We start from the raw sequence: 17,999 nt of genomic DNA, 5'->3' as shown, positions 1-17,999 counted from the left end.
TCATTAAAATGTATTCTCTGATTAAAACTTAAATGTTCTTTCAATTCAGATGGCGATAAGAAGCCTAGGAAGCGAACATATGAACAGATAAAGGTGGATGAGAATGAAAACTGTTCCTCTCTAGGATCTCCAAGTGAACCACCACAGGTAGTGGCTTTTCTCTGTTAAGGGAGTTAATTGCTAGTACTTCATGTAGCCATCAGGCTTTACTAATTTCAGTGTTTTACTTCTGTAAATTGACTTTTATTATAATTCTGGGTACAGGAAAGAAGCTATGTGAATAAGTCTTATTTTCTGATTAATACATTGCTTATGTTTAATGTAGTGTGCTGTATATTGTATATTAGGTGCTTACATTTTGCGTAGAAAGAGTTTTTGATTGCTAAGTATGATTAGGTCTGATGAGATATCTACCATTTAAACAGTTTCCTTTTAAATAAATAAAACATTATATGATAAGACTATTTTGTTGTTTGATTTAAGTATGCTAAAAATTCCATGCCTAGAGATAAGCACCACTCTTTTAAGTATTTTTGCTTTTAAACATGTAAAAATACATGTTAGAGTTAACGAGTATGTATTCATACAGTTCTATGTAACTATATAAAACCATGTAGTTCCATGGTAATAAAATAAGATGAATCAGAATCATTATCTTAATACTCCATGTCCTCCCAGGTTGATACAATATAGCATTTTCTAACCATCAGATGATTCCAAAAAGACATTTTTACCTTAATTATGTGGGCATTGAGTCTTAAATCTTCCTGCTTCTATGTTTCAAACATATAGGAGGGATAGATAAAATTTTAAAGGAGAAAATGAAGACATAGCCATAGTCTTAAAACAAGGTAAATATTGCCATGGGCTACAAATGGTACAGAAACATAACTCAAAATGTGAGCCAGAGTATGGTTCTTGCTGAGCTTTTGTCTGGAAGCAGACATGGTTTGCATAAATTAGTATCCTGTAGAGTAACAAGAACTTAAGGAGTTGGAGACCTGGACCAGAACTCACTGCGTGAAACCTGAAGGTGGATGGAGCTCTTTCCGCCATGAAAAGAGCTTGAAATAAAGATACAACCAATTACTGCCTGGAATTGTGGATTTATATCAGGGTTAGTACTTAGGAGGCAGAAAGAATTTGACTGAGGGTCTCAGCTAGTACCTGAGTCAAGCCCCTGTTGGGGCTTAATGACAGGAATGCTGAAGCCCATATGGTCACCATGGATAAGAGCTTGAATAGAAATGTAATAGGAACATAACGTTTGGAACAACCAAACGCTAAGGCTTATATATCTCTCTGTTTGGTAATAATTCAAGACAAGGAATCACTTTTTGCTAAGAGCCCCGTAATGACTCCATGAACAGTATTTTACCCCAGTTCTAAATATAGGGTCTTACCCTCTCGTATTCTACCTCATGAAAGAGTAACCTAAGTTGTACTTCCTGGAGTTTCAGAGTAACCACCTGACTCTTCTCTAGTATTTGTTGTGTAAACTGCTATCGCGTTTTGTTTTATAGTGACCATTTTCAGATTAGTTGTACTGCTTAATTCTCAGTGGTTCAGCTTTATAGTTACCATTTTATATATGTCATTCTTTATAAGAATGGCTAAAATTTCTCTTTATAGAATGTAGTTGAACTCATTTCATTCTCCTCTATCAGGAAGTCCTAGGCTAGTGTTGTTTCAGACAACTTTGCTTTCTTATCTGGATCCTTGACTGAGCATTGGGAGAATTAGCTCATGTAGGAGTGTGAAGGTGCGATGAGAGTAGGTTGTAATTAAAGCATGCGTACATCGTCAAAACCGTAAAGCCAGGTTTCTTCTTAGAACTCCAGAAAATTTTAGAACTTTCTAAGACTGATTAAAAAATAAAAATATATAAGTTATTTGGGGTACCATGAGAAACAAGCTTCCCGGTAATTGTCATTGCTCTTAAGCTCACTTTCATTGTAGAGGGGAAATATAACAAAATTATTTTTTTTAATATTGGGATTTTAAACATGTAGTGGTGAATTAAAAGCACACTTGGGATAGTATATTTCTTATTAGGTTCCACTCATTCTTATCATGTTTGATCATTTGCTATGTGCTAGACCCCAGTGATAGCATTTTTTATAAGGGAATAACTTAAAGAAAAATCAGTTACTGGCTGTCAGTGTCATCTAAATATATACACAGAATTTGAATATCCTATATGTGTCCTATATCCTATCATGTATGTGTGTAATTTCCTAGTGTTCTAGAATCTAGGCTTAGAGATGAAAAAAAGAAGGAAAAAAGAAAAAGGAAGGTGGGATGGGAATGGAGACTAGCAAAAAGAAAATTTACTCCATTTTCTTTGGAATAACTTTAGATATATTATGAATTGTGAAATCATCAGCAGAGACTTGCCCTTCCCTCCTAATTATAGCTGGTATGAAAACAGTGCAACTGAAATATTCTGATGATAAAATACTGGTTAAGCATTATATAAATATTAGTCACCAGATATATGGAACTTTGTAATATTTTAATGATCTTAGTAACAAACCATAGGATAGTTAAGGTGCCATATTTGAACATACATATTCCAAAATTACATTTCTCTTATGCTTTAACTACTTTATTGAGAAATGGAATTTGGGGGGCTCTTGTATGTTGTGGTAGATGATGATTTGTATCCCCCATCCCCCAATATCCAATTTAATACAAAAAATTCTTATGTATAATGATAATACAGTGACTATAGCGTATATAAAACTTGTATTCTCCAGGTTGAAATTATAGCCTGCCTTTTACCACTGTATGTATTTGGCTTATAAATGAATCACATTTTAATAGTCAGATAATTATTTTTACACTATCTGTCTCCACCACTAGAAATATCTATATGTTCCCAATTTATATATTTCCAATACCTAATATAGTGTAGCTTTTTTCTTAATATATGAAAGAAATGGACTCTGAAAGCAGTTTAAACTAATAAATAGCCCAGAAGGATTAAGGAATATGAAATAAATTTCAAGTCTTTTATATTTGTTTAAGCTTCACTAATTTTGGTTCTAAAGTTGTATAACTTTTTAGACTCTAGATCTCGTTAGAGCATTACAAGATCTAGAAAATGCAGCTTCTGGTGATGCAGCAGTTCATCAAAGGATAGCTTCTTTGCCTGTTGAAGTTCAAGAAGTATCCCTACTAGATAAAATAACAGGTAAGAAAAGAAAATGTGATCTGGAACTTTTTTGGGAGTTGGAGTAAGGAAACCACATATGGCGTTGTTTTTGTTGTGTAATAATTTTGTTATTCTGTGCCTTTCTTAGATAAAGAATCTGGAGAAAGACTTTCTAAAATGGTAGAGGACGCTTGTATGTTGCTGGCAGATTACAATGGAAGATTGGCAGCTGAAATAGATGATAGGAAGCAACTCACTCGAATGTTAGCAGATTTTCTTCGTTGTCAAAAGGAAGCCCTTGCAGAGAAAGAGCATAAATTGGAAGTGCGTAACCTTTTCCTTATTTAGTGCTTATTTATTTAATTTATTTTTGGTAGGAATTTTAAAATAGCTTAATATTCCTGAACATTTTGCATTTTTTGGACATAGACCTTTTTAAACAATGGCCCAGGTAAGCTACTCCTTGCATTAATTGGTTTCTTTTTATTTAAACCAAATCAATCTGCCTAAGTAAATTTAGAAATTTGGAATTCGCAAAATTGGTTGCATTTTAAAATTATTCACGTGAAATTCCAGTAATAGTATTTCGTCTTCTGAGCTTAAACCTTTATCTTCAAGAACAAAAATAATGGGAAAATAACAGTTGGTATAAAGTCTGGTGTCAACTACAGTAAATTATGGTTGGACTTAATGTCTGTCTGACTACATGCAGTCTTTTGGGTATACAGTTATGAAATAAAGACTTTTTGCTATGAGTATCCCCTGTCTCCCTGTTCCTGAACATCATTTTTGTTTGGGAAGGTAGTCTTCAAGTTACTCCTTTATTCCTATCCCTGATTCTGATGCTTAACATATTCCTACCCGACTCTTGGCTCAGACACACCCTTAGGTAGAAAGTTATTATTGCTTCTTTAAATTGAATGATGATTGATACTGTTGATGAGAAGTCTGGACACCCCTGGAAGGTGCAGGGGTTAAAAGAAGAAACACTCACATTTCCTTTGAGCAGAGTAGCCATTGTCAGGGGTGGATGAACCAGATTGGTTTTATTTAAAAGAATCTTTCATTTGATTAGTTCTTGTTTAAATTGTTTGCTGCTGTAGCAATTTCTTTTTCAAATAATATGTAGGAGAATTTCTCATACGTCCGGATCCCTTTTTTAAGACAGTTCTCTTTAAATTTGTAGGTATGTTATGATGCTGCCTCTGTTAAGTTGCTTTTATTTATTAGAATTTAGTTCTTGTTTCAGCAGTCTGTAATTGTGCCAAAGATGATTGCCATCTCTACCTGTGAAAGCAGTTAATTAGTATCAGCAGCAGAGCTCTCCCACCCCAAATTGTAGCACTGTTTAGCGTTGCACCTTTTCAGTCTGCCCCTCCTCTGCTCACATATACACACTCATAGTTGTTGGCATTGTACTCTACCTTTAGAGAGGCTGCCCAATTTTACATAGAAAGGAAAAGATAGAATTTTTCAAAAAAGTATATTTCATAGTTAACTTGCCAGTTTTTGATCTTGTGATGGAACTTCAATCCTAAACATACTGTTACTTGTTTTATTGTTAGCAGAATTAAGGGTAAGTAATGTCATACAATTTTTGTCTTTAGTCTTTGGTATGGTTTCTTTAACTTCTATTGAGCTTCTGTTGCAGGTATTGGACATGGGCGTATCTTCTAACGATGTCATCATCATTAGCATATTCTTCCTGCTAAAAATAAATATCAAAATCCAAAGCCTGAATTGTCTCATGTTTTTGAAAATTGAAGACTGAAGCTTTGTTATTCTACTGCATACTGCTTTCTCACTTAAACTGGTTAATTATCACTCGTTACAAAAATAGCATTTATGTTTGAAACGTGTAGAAAAAAGACCAGATACCATCCCACTTTAACTCCCTCTTTTCCCAGTGCCTTCCAGCCAGAGTTCATGATTGATAATTATAGGTGGTGAGGCTGATGATAATAATGGCAGTAAAATTTACCATGTGTCAGGTACCAGCTGGATTTCATGATTGATAATTATAGGTGGTGAGGCTGATGATAATAATGGCAGTAAAATTTACCATGTGTCAGGTACTTTTCTAAGCACTTCACATATATCAACTCATTTAATCCTATGTAGCAGGAAATGTTATTATCCAGATTTTACAGATAAAGGAAACTGAGGTACTGGGAGATTAAATAACTTGCTAAAGGTCACAAAGAGGTAGTGAGTTGTTTAGAACCTAGGGAGTCTGCCTGCAGAATGACAATTTTGCTTTCAGTTTTTGCTTAAATGTACGATTACAGCAACAGCTAAAGCCCTCTCTCCAACTCTGTTTCCTCCCTCCTCGGAGGTAATCACTTTCTTAAAATAAAGTGTCCTAGGAACTTTTTTGTTGTTTTTTAGCATGACTGGATTTTCATATTATAAATAAACCACCTAAATTATGTCAAACGTTTCTTACAAGTAAAAGATATTTAGATTTCTAATAAACTAGGAAGTTATTCCGTATAACTCTTTGTAAATTATCATTTATAACTATGTGATTCTTGTGTCAGAAGATGTGAAAATGATTTGAGTTATTTAGATACTTTTTTGTACCAAGTAGGTGGTATCCCTTTGAAGTTGAGGCTGAGAGGTCAGGATTTATACTTACCATATCAGCTGTGATAGCATCACATAGTTTTCACTTATCAGGCATCTTTGAACATCAACTGTGATTGACTAGGTATTGACATGTCATTAATTGCTCTTTAAAAAAAAAGACATAAATTTAAAGTATCAGCTCAGGAATTGGCTATTTCATATTTCTTAAGGAAGCCACTGTTAAAGCATTTGTAATGAATGAAAACATGAAGTGTTTTCAAAATTTTTGAAAATTATGAATCATTTTTTAAACTTGTAACTACCTTCAGCTGGTTATTAAAGCAGATAACTTAAAATAGACTAATAAACCTAATTAATAAACCTAATTTATGTTTAAAAATCTATTTCATAGATTGCTATGGGAATCATTCGCCATGATAACATCTTTGTTGCTCAATTTTTAATACTTTTTTCATGATTCAGTTGGTATAAGAAAACATGCTTTTATAAAATCCCAATTTAGACTTCCATAGAAAATTGGAAATCAAAGTTTGATGGCTCTTAAAAGGAGAAATCAAATCATAGTTCCAAGTTCTAGAAGTCAGGATGGGAAAGCTGTCAGAAAGGATAGTGTTTATCTTTTGTAGTCTTACATCAGTATATTCAGAGTTACCTCATTTAAAAAAAAAATGAGGGGGGCTTCCCTGGTGGCGCAGTGGTTGAGAGTCCACCTGCCGATGCAGGGGACACGGGTTCCTACCCCGGTCCGGGAGGATCCCACATGCCGCGGAGCGGCTAGGCCCGTGAGCCATGGCCGATGAGCCTGCGCATCCGGAGCCTGTGCTCTGCAACGGGAGAGGCCACAGCAGTGGGAGGCCCGTGTACCGCAAAAAAAACCCAAACAAACAAACAAAAAATGAGGGCATAATCATTTTATGAATGTTGTTTCTTTATGTCAGTCCCTTCTCATGGTGTCAGATTGCATCCATTGAGTTGCTTTAAGTTTTGTGCGTTATAGGTAGTACCAGAGAGAACATCCTGGTGATGCAGGTTTGTACAGCTGTGCTAGTATATCTGTTGGATTGATTCTCAGAAGTAGAATAAAATAGGTGGGTCAAAAAGAATGTCTGTTTAAATGTTGATAATGTACTCAAGCCCTCCAAAAGGTTTTGCCTTTTTAAACTCCTTGAAGTATAAGTGCATCTTTTCCTGCACAACCTCACCCAACACTGAATGTCAGTGATCTTTAAAATTTTTGCATATCTGATAGGTTAAAAAAAATTTTTTTTATTCACTCAGATTGGTCATTTAAAAATATTTATTAGCCTTTTTATTTCTGCTGCAAATTTCCTATATCCTTTGGCTACTTTTCTGTTTGGTTCTAAGTTTCTGGTTCTAAGACAAATTAATATTTGTCTTTGCCTTTATAGATTCTAGGTTTTTTGGATATAGTTAAGATCGCCTTCTCAATTCATAACTACAAAAATACAAGTTTTCTATAGTTTTTTTCCTAATAATTTTATCCATTAGGATTTTTTTGTTCATGGTATATATGATGTAGGGATATAACTAATTGTCTGAAAGTGATAGTAAATGTCCCGTCATTTATTGATTAAAGATTAGTCAATTAATGACAGTCTATATTTTACTATATTGTAAAATGCCATTTCTGTCATTTATTTCTATATATACATGTGTATACATGAATGTGGTCAGTTTTCTGTTCTACTGGCTCATTTGTTTTACCCACATTTAGCTGCTTGGTAGATTTTTGTTTTTATTTTCGCTATTTTTCATGTCTAATTTTAGCTAATCATGATTATTGTGCATATGAATTATATTTTCTTCCCACTTATTATCATATATATTTGCCTTCATAATTAATATTTTAAATGACATTTTGCTAAGTAGACTTTTTTTTTTTTTTTTTTTTTTTTTTTTTGCGGTACACGGGCCTCTCACTGTTGTGGCCTCTCCTGTTGCGGAGCACAGGCTCTGGACGCGCAGGCTCAGCGGCCATGGCTCACGGGCCCAGCCACTCTGTGGCATGTGGGATCTTCCCGGACCGGAGCACGAACCCGCGTCCCCTGCATCGGCAGGCAGACTCTCAACCACTGCGCCACCAGGGAAACCCAGTAGACATTTCTTAATTGGTCTTTTCAAGAGGACTTGCTTTTATAAAATTTTGTTTTCCAAAATGTTCAATTTCCATTTTTTTAAAATGCTTAAAGATCAATTTTGTTTTGCTTGAGACATTTAGTGATTAGAAATGCTTAATGTCATCTCCCAATATAGGATATAAGAATGTTTGAAATATATAGCACTGAAAATGCAAATTTAAAAGTCTGTTGCTGAAGGTGTTGTTTTCATGTAGCTTTTTTGATGGTTATTGATTTATCAAATTACAAATACCATTCAAGGGGATAGTAGGAAGAATATGGAGAACTGCTTATGGAACCTTTCATCTGTGGTTCAGTTATTTCTTTATATTTTACTTTGTTTTTCCATTGAAATCATATTGATTTCATTTAAATTTAAAATTAATTTGATAAGATGGAGCTATATGGATTTTTTAAAGGAGCAAATGTCACTAGTTTCTTAATGATTTCTTAGATAATTTTTTGAGATCGAAATATCATTAAGTCAAAACTTTTTATGGTTAATTTATCCATTAGTCAAGAATCATGTAATCTTTTAATTATTTTTATTAATTGTGCAAATAAGCTATTTTCATCATAGGAAAACTACATACGCAAAAGGCTTAGCGCCATGTATTGGGTCCATGTATTATTTTGCATATCATCCTTTTCATGTAATATTTTATGTTCATCTTATCATGTCAGTGTTTTCCTTTTTAATGTATGGATATATCATAGCTATCTGTTCTTTATGACCAATTGCTTTCATTGGTTTGATATTATAAACAGTATTGCAGTGAACATCTTTTTTTTTTTTTTTTTTTTTGGCCATACCACGCGGCTTGTGGGATCTTAGTTCCCCGACCGGGGATTGAACCCAGGCCCTCAGCAGTGAAAGCACCGAGTCCTAACCACTGGACCGCCAGGGAATTCCCAGTGAACGTCTCTTTTATTAACCCTTTACTTACTTATTTTTTTAAAATAAATAAATTCATTTATTTATGGCTGTATTGGGTCTTCATTGCTGAGCGCAGGCTTTCTCTAGTTGTGGCGAGTGAGGCTTCTCGTCATGGCTTCTCTTGTTGCGGAGCATGGGCTTTAGGTGCGCAGGCTTCACTAGTTGTGGCACGTGGGCTCAGTAGTTGTGGCTTGTGGGCTCTAGAGCTCAGGCTCAATAGTTGTGGCGCACGGTCTTAGTTGCTCCGTGGCATGTGGGATCTTCCCGGGCCAGGGATTGAACCTGTGTCCCTTGCATTGGCAGGCAGATTCTTAACCACTGTGTCACCAGGGAAGCCCCCTTTACTCACTTATATCATCTCTTGTGATAAATCCCTAAAGGTGAAATTGCTGATTCATGTTAAAGACTTTCAGTAAGATTATACTAGATCATTGTCTTCAGTGATTCCCAGATAATCATTATCTATATAGGTCTTCTGAGCCATTCCTTTTCTCTAGGGAAAATGTTTTAAGTTTGCTGGGTAGCTAACATAGGGCATCTGTATTCAGAACCTCTTATCTGTGTGATTTGGATCTCCAAATGCAGATCTTTGGCTTAGTTTCTTATCCCTCATTTTTTGGCTCTATGGGATGAGTTTGAACAGATTGATGTAAAGATATCTATTTGATCTTCATTGTCAACCTTAAGACTCACCGTTATATTTCAAGGAGGTTGATGCCCCAAAGTCCTGAGACTTTCAAAATTACTCAGGGTGAATTACATTATTTTTGGTCATTATCCCTGTTTCAGTTTTTTCCATCTTTCAAAAATTTCAGAACATTTGTGTACTGGGGTTCCCTCTTCTCTGTCTTTGTGGGTTTCTGCCCTTATAAATTGTTTTATTATTTTAGTGACTTTTTGGGAGGAGTGGAGATAAACATGAGTTCACTTTGTTATATAAATGGAAGACCTTTTGTGTCTAATTAAATAGAACTAATAATATGTTTCATAACTCCTGCCAAATTACTCTTGTCTGTTGCCTGGTTAACAACTGATATTCCTATTCCCTCTCTTAACTGTCTACATCACTGCAGCCAGATTGATCTTTTAAGAAAACAGGTCTCATCATTCCCCTATGTAAAACTCTCCAATGCTGCCCATTACACTTCTGGATATTAAACTCCATATAAGGCCTATGAGATCACTAGTCTTGAGTCTCCATTTAACCTCATCTTGTAACCATCTCAAAGGCATCCATTTTGCTCTTTAAGCAGATGAAGCAAGTTCTCACACCAGAGCTTTTGCTTTGCTGATTGCTAACAAGGTGGCTGGAGTGCTCTCTCCTAATCTTTACTTAGCTGGTTCCTTTTTGCATTCAGGTTTAAGTTCCTCTGTCACCTCTTTAGAGCCCTTCTGTATCCATTTCATTTGATTCCACCTACTCTTCTCCTGTATTACATTGCTGATTCATGCCAATACATTGCTCCCTACCACTGTATTACATTGTCATTTTTGTTTTTTTAATTTTTTCTTCATGGAACTTACCACTGCTTGACATTTAAAACTTTGCATACTTAGTTATCATCTGTACCTGCCTGGAATGTGAGCACCGTGAGAAGAAGAACTTTGTTTTGTTTTTCATGTTTATTGCTATATCCTAAGTGCTTGGAGCAGTCCTTTTCTCCTGGTAGGCAGTCAGGTGTTTTTTTTGAGTGAGTAAATGATAGTTGGCCATCGAATGATGAATGAATGAATGAATGCTAGTACAAATGTAGTTTGCAAGGAGTATGTAATGTTTATATTTTAAATTGGTGATTTCTTTTGTAGTTAAATTACAAAAGAATGATGCTTTGTTAAAATGATTAAAGATACTTGAGGTTTTTGAAGAAAGTCGTATCCAGCACAAAATAGGTTAACTAATTTTTTTTTTTTTTTTTTTTTTTTTTTTGGTTCTCGGGGCTTTTTCCTTTTTGGCGCCTTACCACAGGCTCCCGACGCGCAGGCTCTGTGGCCATGGCTCACGGACCCAGTCGCTCTGCGGCATGTGGGATCCTCCCGGACCGGGGCACGAACCCGTGTCCCCTGCATCGGCAGGCGGACTCTCAACCACTGCGCCACCAGGGAAGCCCGGTTAACTAATTTTAAGTCATGTTAGTATAGCCCAGTACTTTAAAAGAAAGTGGTTGTGTGTTCAAGGACTGTGAATTCTAGAACTGCAGCTGAGCATTTTGAACAAAAGAATGACCATTTTGAAATTTTAAAATTATTTTACCAGTTTGCCCTTTTTTTTCCTTTAGTAGAGTAACACATTAACAACATGTTAGAAAACATGAATGACAAATGAACAGTAGTACTCATGAGTCCATAAGTGCAGAATTTGTAAGCGTCACAGTGCTACCTGGTGGAAGAACTGGAGCTGCAAATGAAATCAGTCCTTAATCCTGTGTTTGTTCATTAGGCTCTAATTGCTCTGCTTGTTAACTCCTTCGTGGAATAGAACTCATAATAGTAATATCCTTCAAGAGGGGCATTGCTCTCTCAGCTTGCTGTAGCAGCTGAGAATTACTAGGAATGAGATAAGATTGATATGTAGGTTGGAACCAAATTGTGAAGGGCAGTGAATGGCTGGCCGAGCAGATGGTTATAGTAGTCCAGAGGACAGAGAGGACTGGTAGTAGTAGTGTTTGGAGACCTGGTTATAGTTGCTAAGTGGATTAGAATGGCGAGAGATTTACAATAGGGAGACCAAGATATGACTTGATTGGAAAATTTTATATTGTGGGTAATGAAGGCCTGAACCATAGTTGATGATAGCAGTGAGAAAATAAAGGAATGGGCAGGTATGGGGAACAATTAAATCACCATAATTTGTTAATTGGGTCTGAGAAGTAGGAGGAATCAGTGATAAATGAGATATTGAAAATGATGGGGCACATAATTCTGGCACTGACTAAGAGGATATTGAACTAGGGAGCTAGTTTGGGGGGGGGAAAGGATGATTTTGGTTTTAAGTAGATCAATAAATTTTAGTTCTTTAAAAAAAATTATAGAAGTAGTATGTGCTCCTCATGGTTTAGAAACCATTGGTAAGCACAGAGGCCCCCTAAAGTCTCATTACCCCTTAAATAACCCTTGACAAGATTTGGAAGATGGAATCGATTATTACGTTAGCATCTAATGACATTTTTACACATTGTCCTTTTTACACATTTACTATAAACGTTTTCCCATGATTACAGATATTCTCATTTTAATAGCTAGATCATATTCTGCTTTAAAGAAGTATTTCTTTAGCCAGCTACCTGTTTAGCATTTGTATTTTCCAGTTTCTTGCCATTGAAAAACATTGTTTTGAATCACCTTTTAGCTAAAAATCTTTGCTTATCTGTGATAATTTTCTCAAATTCCTAGTAGGGGAAAACAAGAAAAAGTAATAAGCGATGTGATTTTCATGCTCAAGTCAGGTAGTTTAAGAAAATGAAATGAACGTCCTCTGCAATGGCAAGGGAAGGTGGAAGTGGGGACTCTTACTACATTGTGGATATAAATTCGTATATCACCCATTCTATGTGAAGGACAGTTGGCAATAAGTACCAGAGCCCTTATTTTACATGATTTTTTCCTGCTTTTGGCCTTCTACCAGATCATTTTAGATTGCATAGTACTCTAAAAGTAGTTAGTGGGACAAATTCTGGGAGCACTTAAAGTGATGGTATAGTTTTTTTTTCTTTTACATTAAAAAAAAATTGTAGTTAAGATAGACATACAATTGATCATATTAACCATTTTTAAAAGTGTACAGTTCAGTTGTGTTAAGTATATTCATGTTCTTGTGTAACCAGTCTCCAGAACTCTTTTCATGTTGCAAAACTGAAACTATACCCATTAATCAACTCCCCATTCCCTACTGCCCTGGCTACCTGTCTCTATGAATTTGTCTATGCTAGGTATCTAATAAATGTGGAATCATACAGTATTTGTCCTTTTGTGACTGGCTTATTTCACTTAGCATTGTGTTCTCTAGGTTCGTCCATGTCATACCATCTGCCAGAATTTTCTTTTTTAAGGCTGAATAATATTTCATAATATGTATAATACCACATTTTGTTTTCCCAATTATCCATCAGTGGACACTTGAGTAGCTTCCACCTTTTGGCTATTGTGAATAATGCTGCTGTGAACATGGGTTCATAGCAGATATCTCTTTGAGTCCTTGCTTCACATCTTTTGGGTGTATACCCAAAGGGATTGTTGGATCATATGGTAATTCTGTTTTCCATTTTTCTGGGAAAATGTTATTACCATACTATACCATCTATAATGACAACTATTTTAGATTCCCACCAACAATGCACAGGGTTCCAATTTCTCCACATCCTTGCCAACACTTGTTTCTGTTTTTGTTGGTCAGTAGCCATCCTAATGGATGTGAGGTGGTATCTCACTGTGGTTTTGCTTTGCATTTTCCTAATAGTGATATTGAGCATCTTTTCATATACTTGTTGGCCATTTGTTTACCGCCTTTGGAGAAATCCTTTGTCCATTTTTTAAATGAGTGTTTTGTTTTTTCATTGAAAAGTGATGGTTATAGTCTTAGATTGATATTTGTTACTCGAAATAGTTTGGAGATCATCTAACCTACCCAGTGCTGGAAATTATTTTAGCACACTTCCTGAAAGATAGATTAATCTTTCTTCCCAAAAGATAGATTAATCTATCTGCTTGAATGTTTCTGATGTGAAGGGAGCATACGGTTTTGAGAGTAGTCTTCTCCATTTTCTGGGCAGTTGCTAGAAATTTATTATATACTTTTATTTATGAAATTTCACAAAAGTATTTGTTCACCTATACGTGTGTGTGTGTGTGTGTGTGTGTACATTCACATTTATTCGTTGGGGAAAACGTGGAATATACCAGAAATCCAGAATGGTAGATAAAAACCACAACCTACTATTGATATTGAAATTGCATAATTTGAAATAGTAGCCCTCTTTTAGTTTCTCCCTCTCTTCTCTTTCTTCCTTACCGACCAGTTTTATTTATAGAAACCTAGATCCTTTTAGTGGTCTGTAGAGAATCATGTTTTTCTTATTTTTATATTTTATTACATTATTCATATATTATTAGTCATTAAAAAATTTACTTGAGGGCTTCCCTGGTGGCGCAGTGGTTGAGAGTCCACCTGCCGATGCAGGGGACACTGGTTTGTGCCCCGGTCCGGGAAGATCCCACGTGCCACGGAGCGGCTAGGCCCGTGAGCCATGGCCGCTGAGCCTGCACGTCTGAAGCCTGTGCTCCGCAACGGGAGAGGCCACAACAGAGAGGCCTGCGTACCACACACACACACAAAAATTTACTTGTAAAGTTATTCCAGTCAACTATGTCAAAATAAAGGACAGAGATGTGGAAGTCATGAAGAATAACAAAATAGTGCAAGTCCTGGTGTGTCTGAGAGTGCCTTTCCTTTCTGCTCACCTGTGAATGTCTGCTTGGCTGCATATAGAATTCTTGGGTCACTTTTTTCTTTTGGCCTAATTACTGTATTTTTTCCTTTCTCATACACATTTAACAGTTTGACTATCATATGTCTAGGATATTGGCCTTTCATTAATTTGGCTTGACATTGATATGCCCTTTTATTGGAAAAATGCATGTTGTCTTTTATTTTTGTTAATTTTTTATAGTTTCTCTTTAAATTCCTATTACATATATATTGAACCTTTTGAATCTTTATTCCACATTGCTAATCTTTATTCCACATTGCTTATCTTTTTCATCATTTTTTCTCCTTTCTGTTATTTTCCTTCAGTTTTTCCCATGAGTTTTTGTTGATGTTGCTTTTGTTTTTGTTGCAGTTGTCCTTCCTCGCAGCATGCTTCTCTAATGGTGGGAGTGGAGAGTTTTGTCAGTTTTTTATCAGTCTCTATTGAAAAAAAGAGATTTATTACAGCTTTTACTTGGCCAGTTCACAGATTCTGCGACTCTGAGGCAAGTGCATAGGAAATCAGAGTCAGAGGAGGTGTTAGGGCCAGAGTTTTGTGAGTTTGCCCCGTCAGCCCAGACCTCACTGGAGCTTTGCCTCTCTTTTGCCAGCCCACCAGCCACACCATACAGTACTCCTTTAGTCATTGTGGTGCTTGGACCCTCTCCGTGCTGCTGGGAGTCCCCACGGGCGCAGGTTGCTTTGTTAAAGTGACACATACGAGAGTCTGCAGTATAAATATCTGTAACGACTGTAAAATAGTCCTGCATCCAGAGCTTGATGAAGTCTACAGGAGTGTTGGGACCTATTCAATGTAAATGTAAAATACTGCTTAATTTGCTACTGTCTACTTTTTATAAACCTTAATATATGTTTCTTTGTAGGATAGCTTCTTATATTTTTTATTACTAGCAATGAGTGCTTAAAGCATTTTCTCTCCTTTTATTTTTGTAGCAAAATTCATTTTTTATTTGAATTTATTTATTTATTTTAAAATTTATTTATTTTTGGCTGCATTGGGTCTTCGTTGCCGCGCACAGGATTTCTCTGGTTGCAGTGAGTGGGGGCTACTCTTCGTTGTGGTGTGTGGGCTTCTCATTGCGGTAGCTTCTCTTGTTGCGGAGCATGGACTCTAGGTGCGCGGGCTTCAGTACTTGTGGCTCGCGGGCTCTAGAGTGCAGGCTCAGTAGTGGCTCACTGAGCCACCAGTGGCTCACGGGCCCAGTTGCTCTGCGGCATGTGGGATCGTCCCAGACCAGGGCTGGAACCTGTGTCCCCTGCATTGGCAGGTGGATTCTTAACCACTGTGCCACCAGGGGAGTCCCTATTTATTTATTTTTTTATAGCAGCTTCTTATTAGTTATCTATTTTATACATATTAGTGTATATATGTCAATCCCAATCTCCCAATTCATCCCACCACCACTGGCCCCTCACTTTTCTCCTGTGGTGTCCATACGTTTGTTCTTTACATCTGTGTCTCTATTTCTGCCCTGCAAACCAGTTCATCTGTACCATTTTTCTAGGTTCCACATATATGTGTTAATATACGATATTTGTTTTTCTCTTTCTGACTTACTTTACTCATATGATAGTCTCTAGGTCCATCCACGTCTCTACAAATGACCCAATTTCATTCCTTTTTATGGCTGAGTAATACTCCATTGTATATATGTACCACATCTTCTTTATCCATTCGTCTGTTGATGGGCATTTAAGTTGCTTTCATGACCTTGCTATTGTAAATAGTGCTGCAGTGAACATTGGGGTGCATGTGTCTTTTTGAATTATGGTTTCCTCTGGGTATATGCCCAGTAGTGAGGTTGCTGGGTCGTATGGTAATTCTATTTTTAGTTTTTTTGTTTTTTTTGTTTTTTTTTTTTTGCGGTACACGGGCCTCCCACTGTTGTGGCCTCTCCCGTTGCAGAGAACAGGCTCTGGACGCGCAGGCTCAGTGGCCATGGCTCACGGGCTTAGCCGCTCCGCGGCATGTGGGATCTTCCCAGACTGGGGCACGAACCTGTGTCCCCTGCATCGGCAGGCGGACTCTCAACCACTGCGCCACCAGGGAAGCCCTAGTTTTAGTTTTTTAAGGCACCTCCATACTGTTCTCCATAGTGGCTGTATCAATTTACATTCCCAGCACAGTGCAGGAGGGTTCCCTTTTCTCCACACCCTCTCCAGCATTTGTTGTTTGTAGATTTCTGATGATACCCATTCTAACCAGTATGAGGTGATACCTGATTGTAGTTTTGATTTGCATTTCTCTAATAATCAGTAATGTTGAGCAGCTTTTTATGTGCCTCTTGGCCATCTGTATGTCTTCTTTGGAGAAAAGTCTGTTTAGGTCTTCTGCCCATCTTTTGATTGGGTTGTTTTTTTAATATTGAGCTGCATGAGCTGTTTATATATTTTGGAGATTAATCCTTTGTCCGTTGATTTGTTTGCAAATGTTTTCTCCCATTCTGAGGGTTGTGTTTTCGTCGTTTATAGTTTCCTTTGCTGTGCAAAAGCTTTTAAATTTCATTGGGTCCCATTTGTTTATTTTTGTTTTTATTTCCGTTATTCTAGGGGTGGGTCAATCTCTCCCGGCTTTTAGATTACTTTTCCTAATCCATGGGTTTAGGAAATGTGCAAGTAAATAGGTATTTGAAAGTATATGTTTGGTGAAAATAATGGGCTCTGAGAAAGGATCTTAAGGATCATTTCAGTAAGCAAAGTAAATATATAATGAGTCTTTATACTTTTTATTCTTTAAGTAAAGAATATTTAAATTATTTCCTGTAAATAAAATATTTATTACAACATAAATAATGTAGAGCTTTTTTGGCTGCATATAAACTTTTTTCTAGGCTCTGAGGGGTCTTTTTTTTTTTTTGGTGGCGTATATTTTTGACAATGTAGCACTGGCATTTTTTTGCTCATGCTAATTTTGGGACTACCTCTAACTTTTTAAACGTCAGCCATTCTTTTTTATTTTTTTTAAATTTTTTTAAAAAATTAATTAATTTATTTTGGGCTGCATTGGGACTTTGTTGCTGAGCGCCGGCCGGCTTTCTCTAGTTGCGGCAAGCAAGGGCTGCTCTTTGTTGTGGTGCACGGGCTTCTCATTGTGGTAGCTTTTTTTGTTGTGGAGCACAGGCTCTAGGCCCGTGGGCCTCAGTAGTTGTGGCCCACGGGGTCAGTGGTTGTGACCCGCAGGCTCTAGAGCACAGGCTCAGTAGTTGTGGCCCACAGGCTTAGTTGCTCCACAGCATGTGGGATCTTCCTGGAGCAGGGCTCAAACCCGTGTCCCCTGCATTGGCAGGCGGATTCTTAACCAACTGCGCCACCAGGGAAGTCCACGTCAGCCATTCTTAATCTTGGAGTTGTTTGTCAGATTCTTATGTAATTAGTTTTTAAAATATATATATGTCTATGTTAATTAATTGAGTCAATGTTTAAGCCTGTAGAGTTTTTTTGAAAACTTGACTTTTGTTATTTCTTGTTTTGGTTCTCTTGGCTTTGTTTCTTCTTCAGATTTCTTAAGGATATATTCTAAATTATAGATAAAAATCATTTTATGTGTTCAAGAGATAAGGCTAAAAATATGCCTGTGGTTAGAAATTTTTCTCCGTTAATTGACTTGGTCTTGGATTCGTGAACACATCGAGAGGCAGTTTTAGCCTTGTGCTGAGGAGTAGGGACTCTGGAACTGGATTACCTGAGATTAGATTC

At 36.7% G+C, this 17,999-nt stretch overlaps 1 protein-coding gene across 6 annotated transcripts in view; it reads left to right on the top strand.

Annotated features, from left to right (window-relative positions):
- RPRD1A (regulation of nuclear pre-mRNA domain containing 1A) overlaps positions 1-17,999 on the top strand; it is a 72,917-nt gene that overhangs the window by 34,591 nt on the left and 20,327 nt on the right. For 3 of the 6 annotated variants that reach the window (XR_003437279.1, XM_027127747.1, XM_027127749.1), the window contains exons 4-6: positions 50-147; positions 3,070-3,196; positions 3,306-3,481. Coding sequence is in view for 3 of the 6 variants with exons in the window: in XM_027127747.1 (XP_026983548.1) it covers positions 50-147; positions 3,070-3,196; positions 3,306-3,481 (401 nt within the window). In the remaining 3 variants the exon portion in view is untranslated. Of the gene's footprint in view, positions 1-49; positions 148-3,069; positions 3,197-3,305; positions 3,482-4,808; positions 5,527-17,999 lie in introns of those variants that run through there. The other 3 variants (XR_003437281.1, XR_003437280.1, XM_027127748.1) reach the window with 3 other exon arrangements.

The sequence above is a fragment of the Aethalodelphis obliquidens genome, unplaced genomic scaffold, assembly GCF_003676395.1.
Source record: "Aethalodelphis obliquidens isolate GAN/ISIS:26980383/991018 unplaced genomic scaffold, ASM367639v1 scaffold32, whole genome shotgun sequence".
In the NCBI taxonomy this organism is placed as follows: Eukaryota; Metazoa; Chordata; class Mammalia; order Artiodactyla; family Delphinidae; genus Aethalodelphis; species Aethalodelphis obliquidens.
This window is presented reverse-complemented; position numbering and strand designations above follow the sequence as displayed.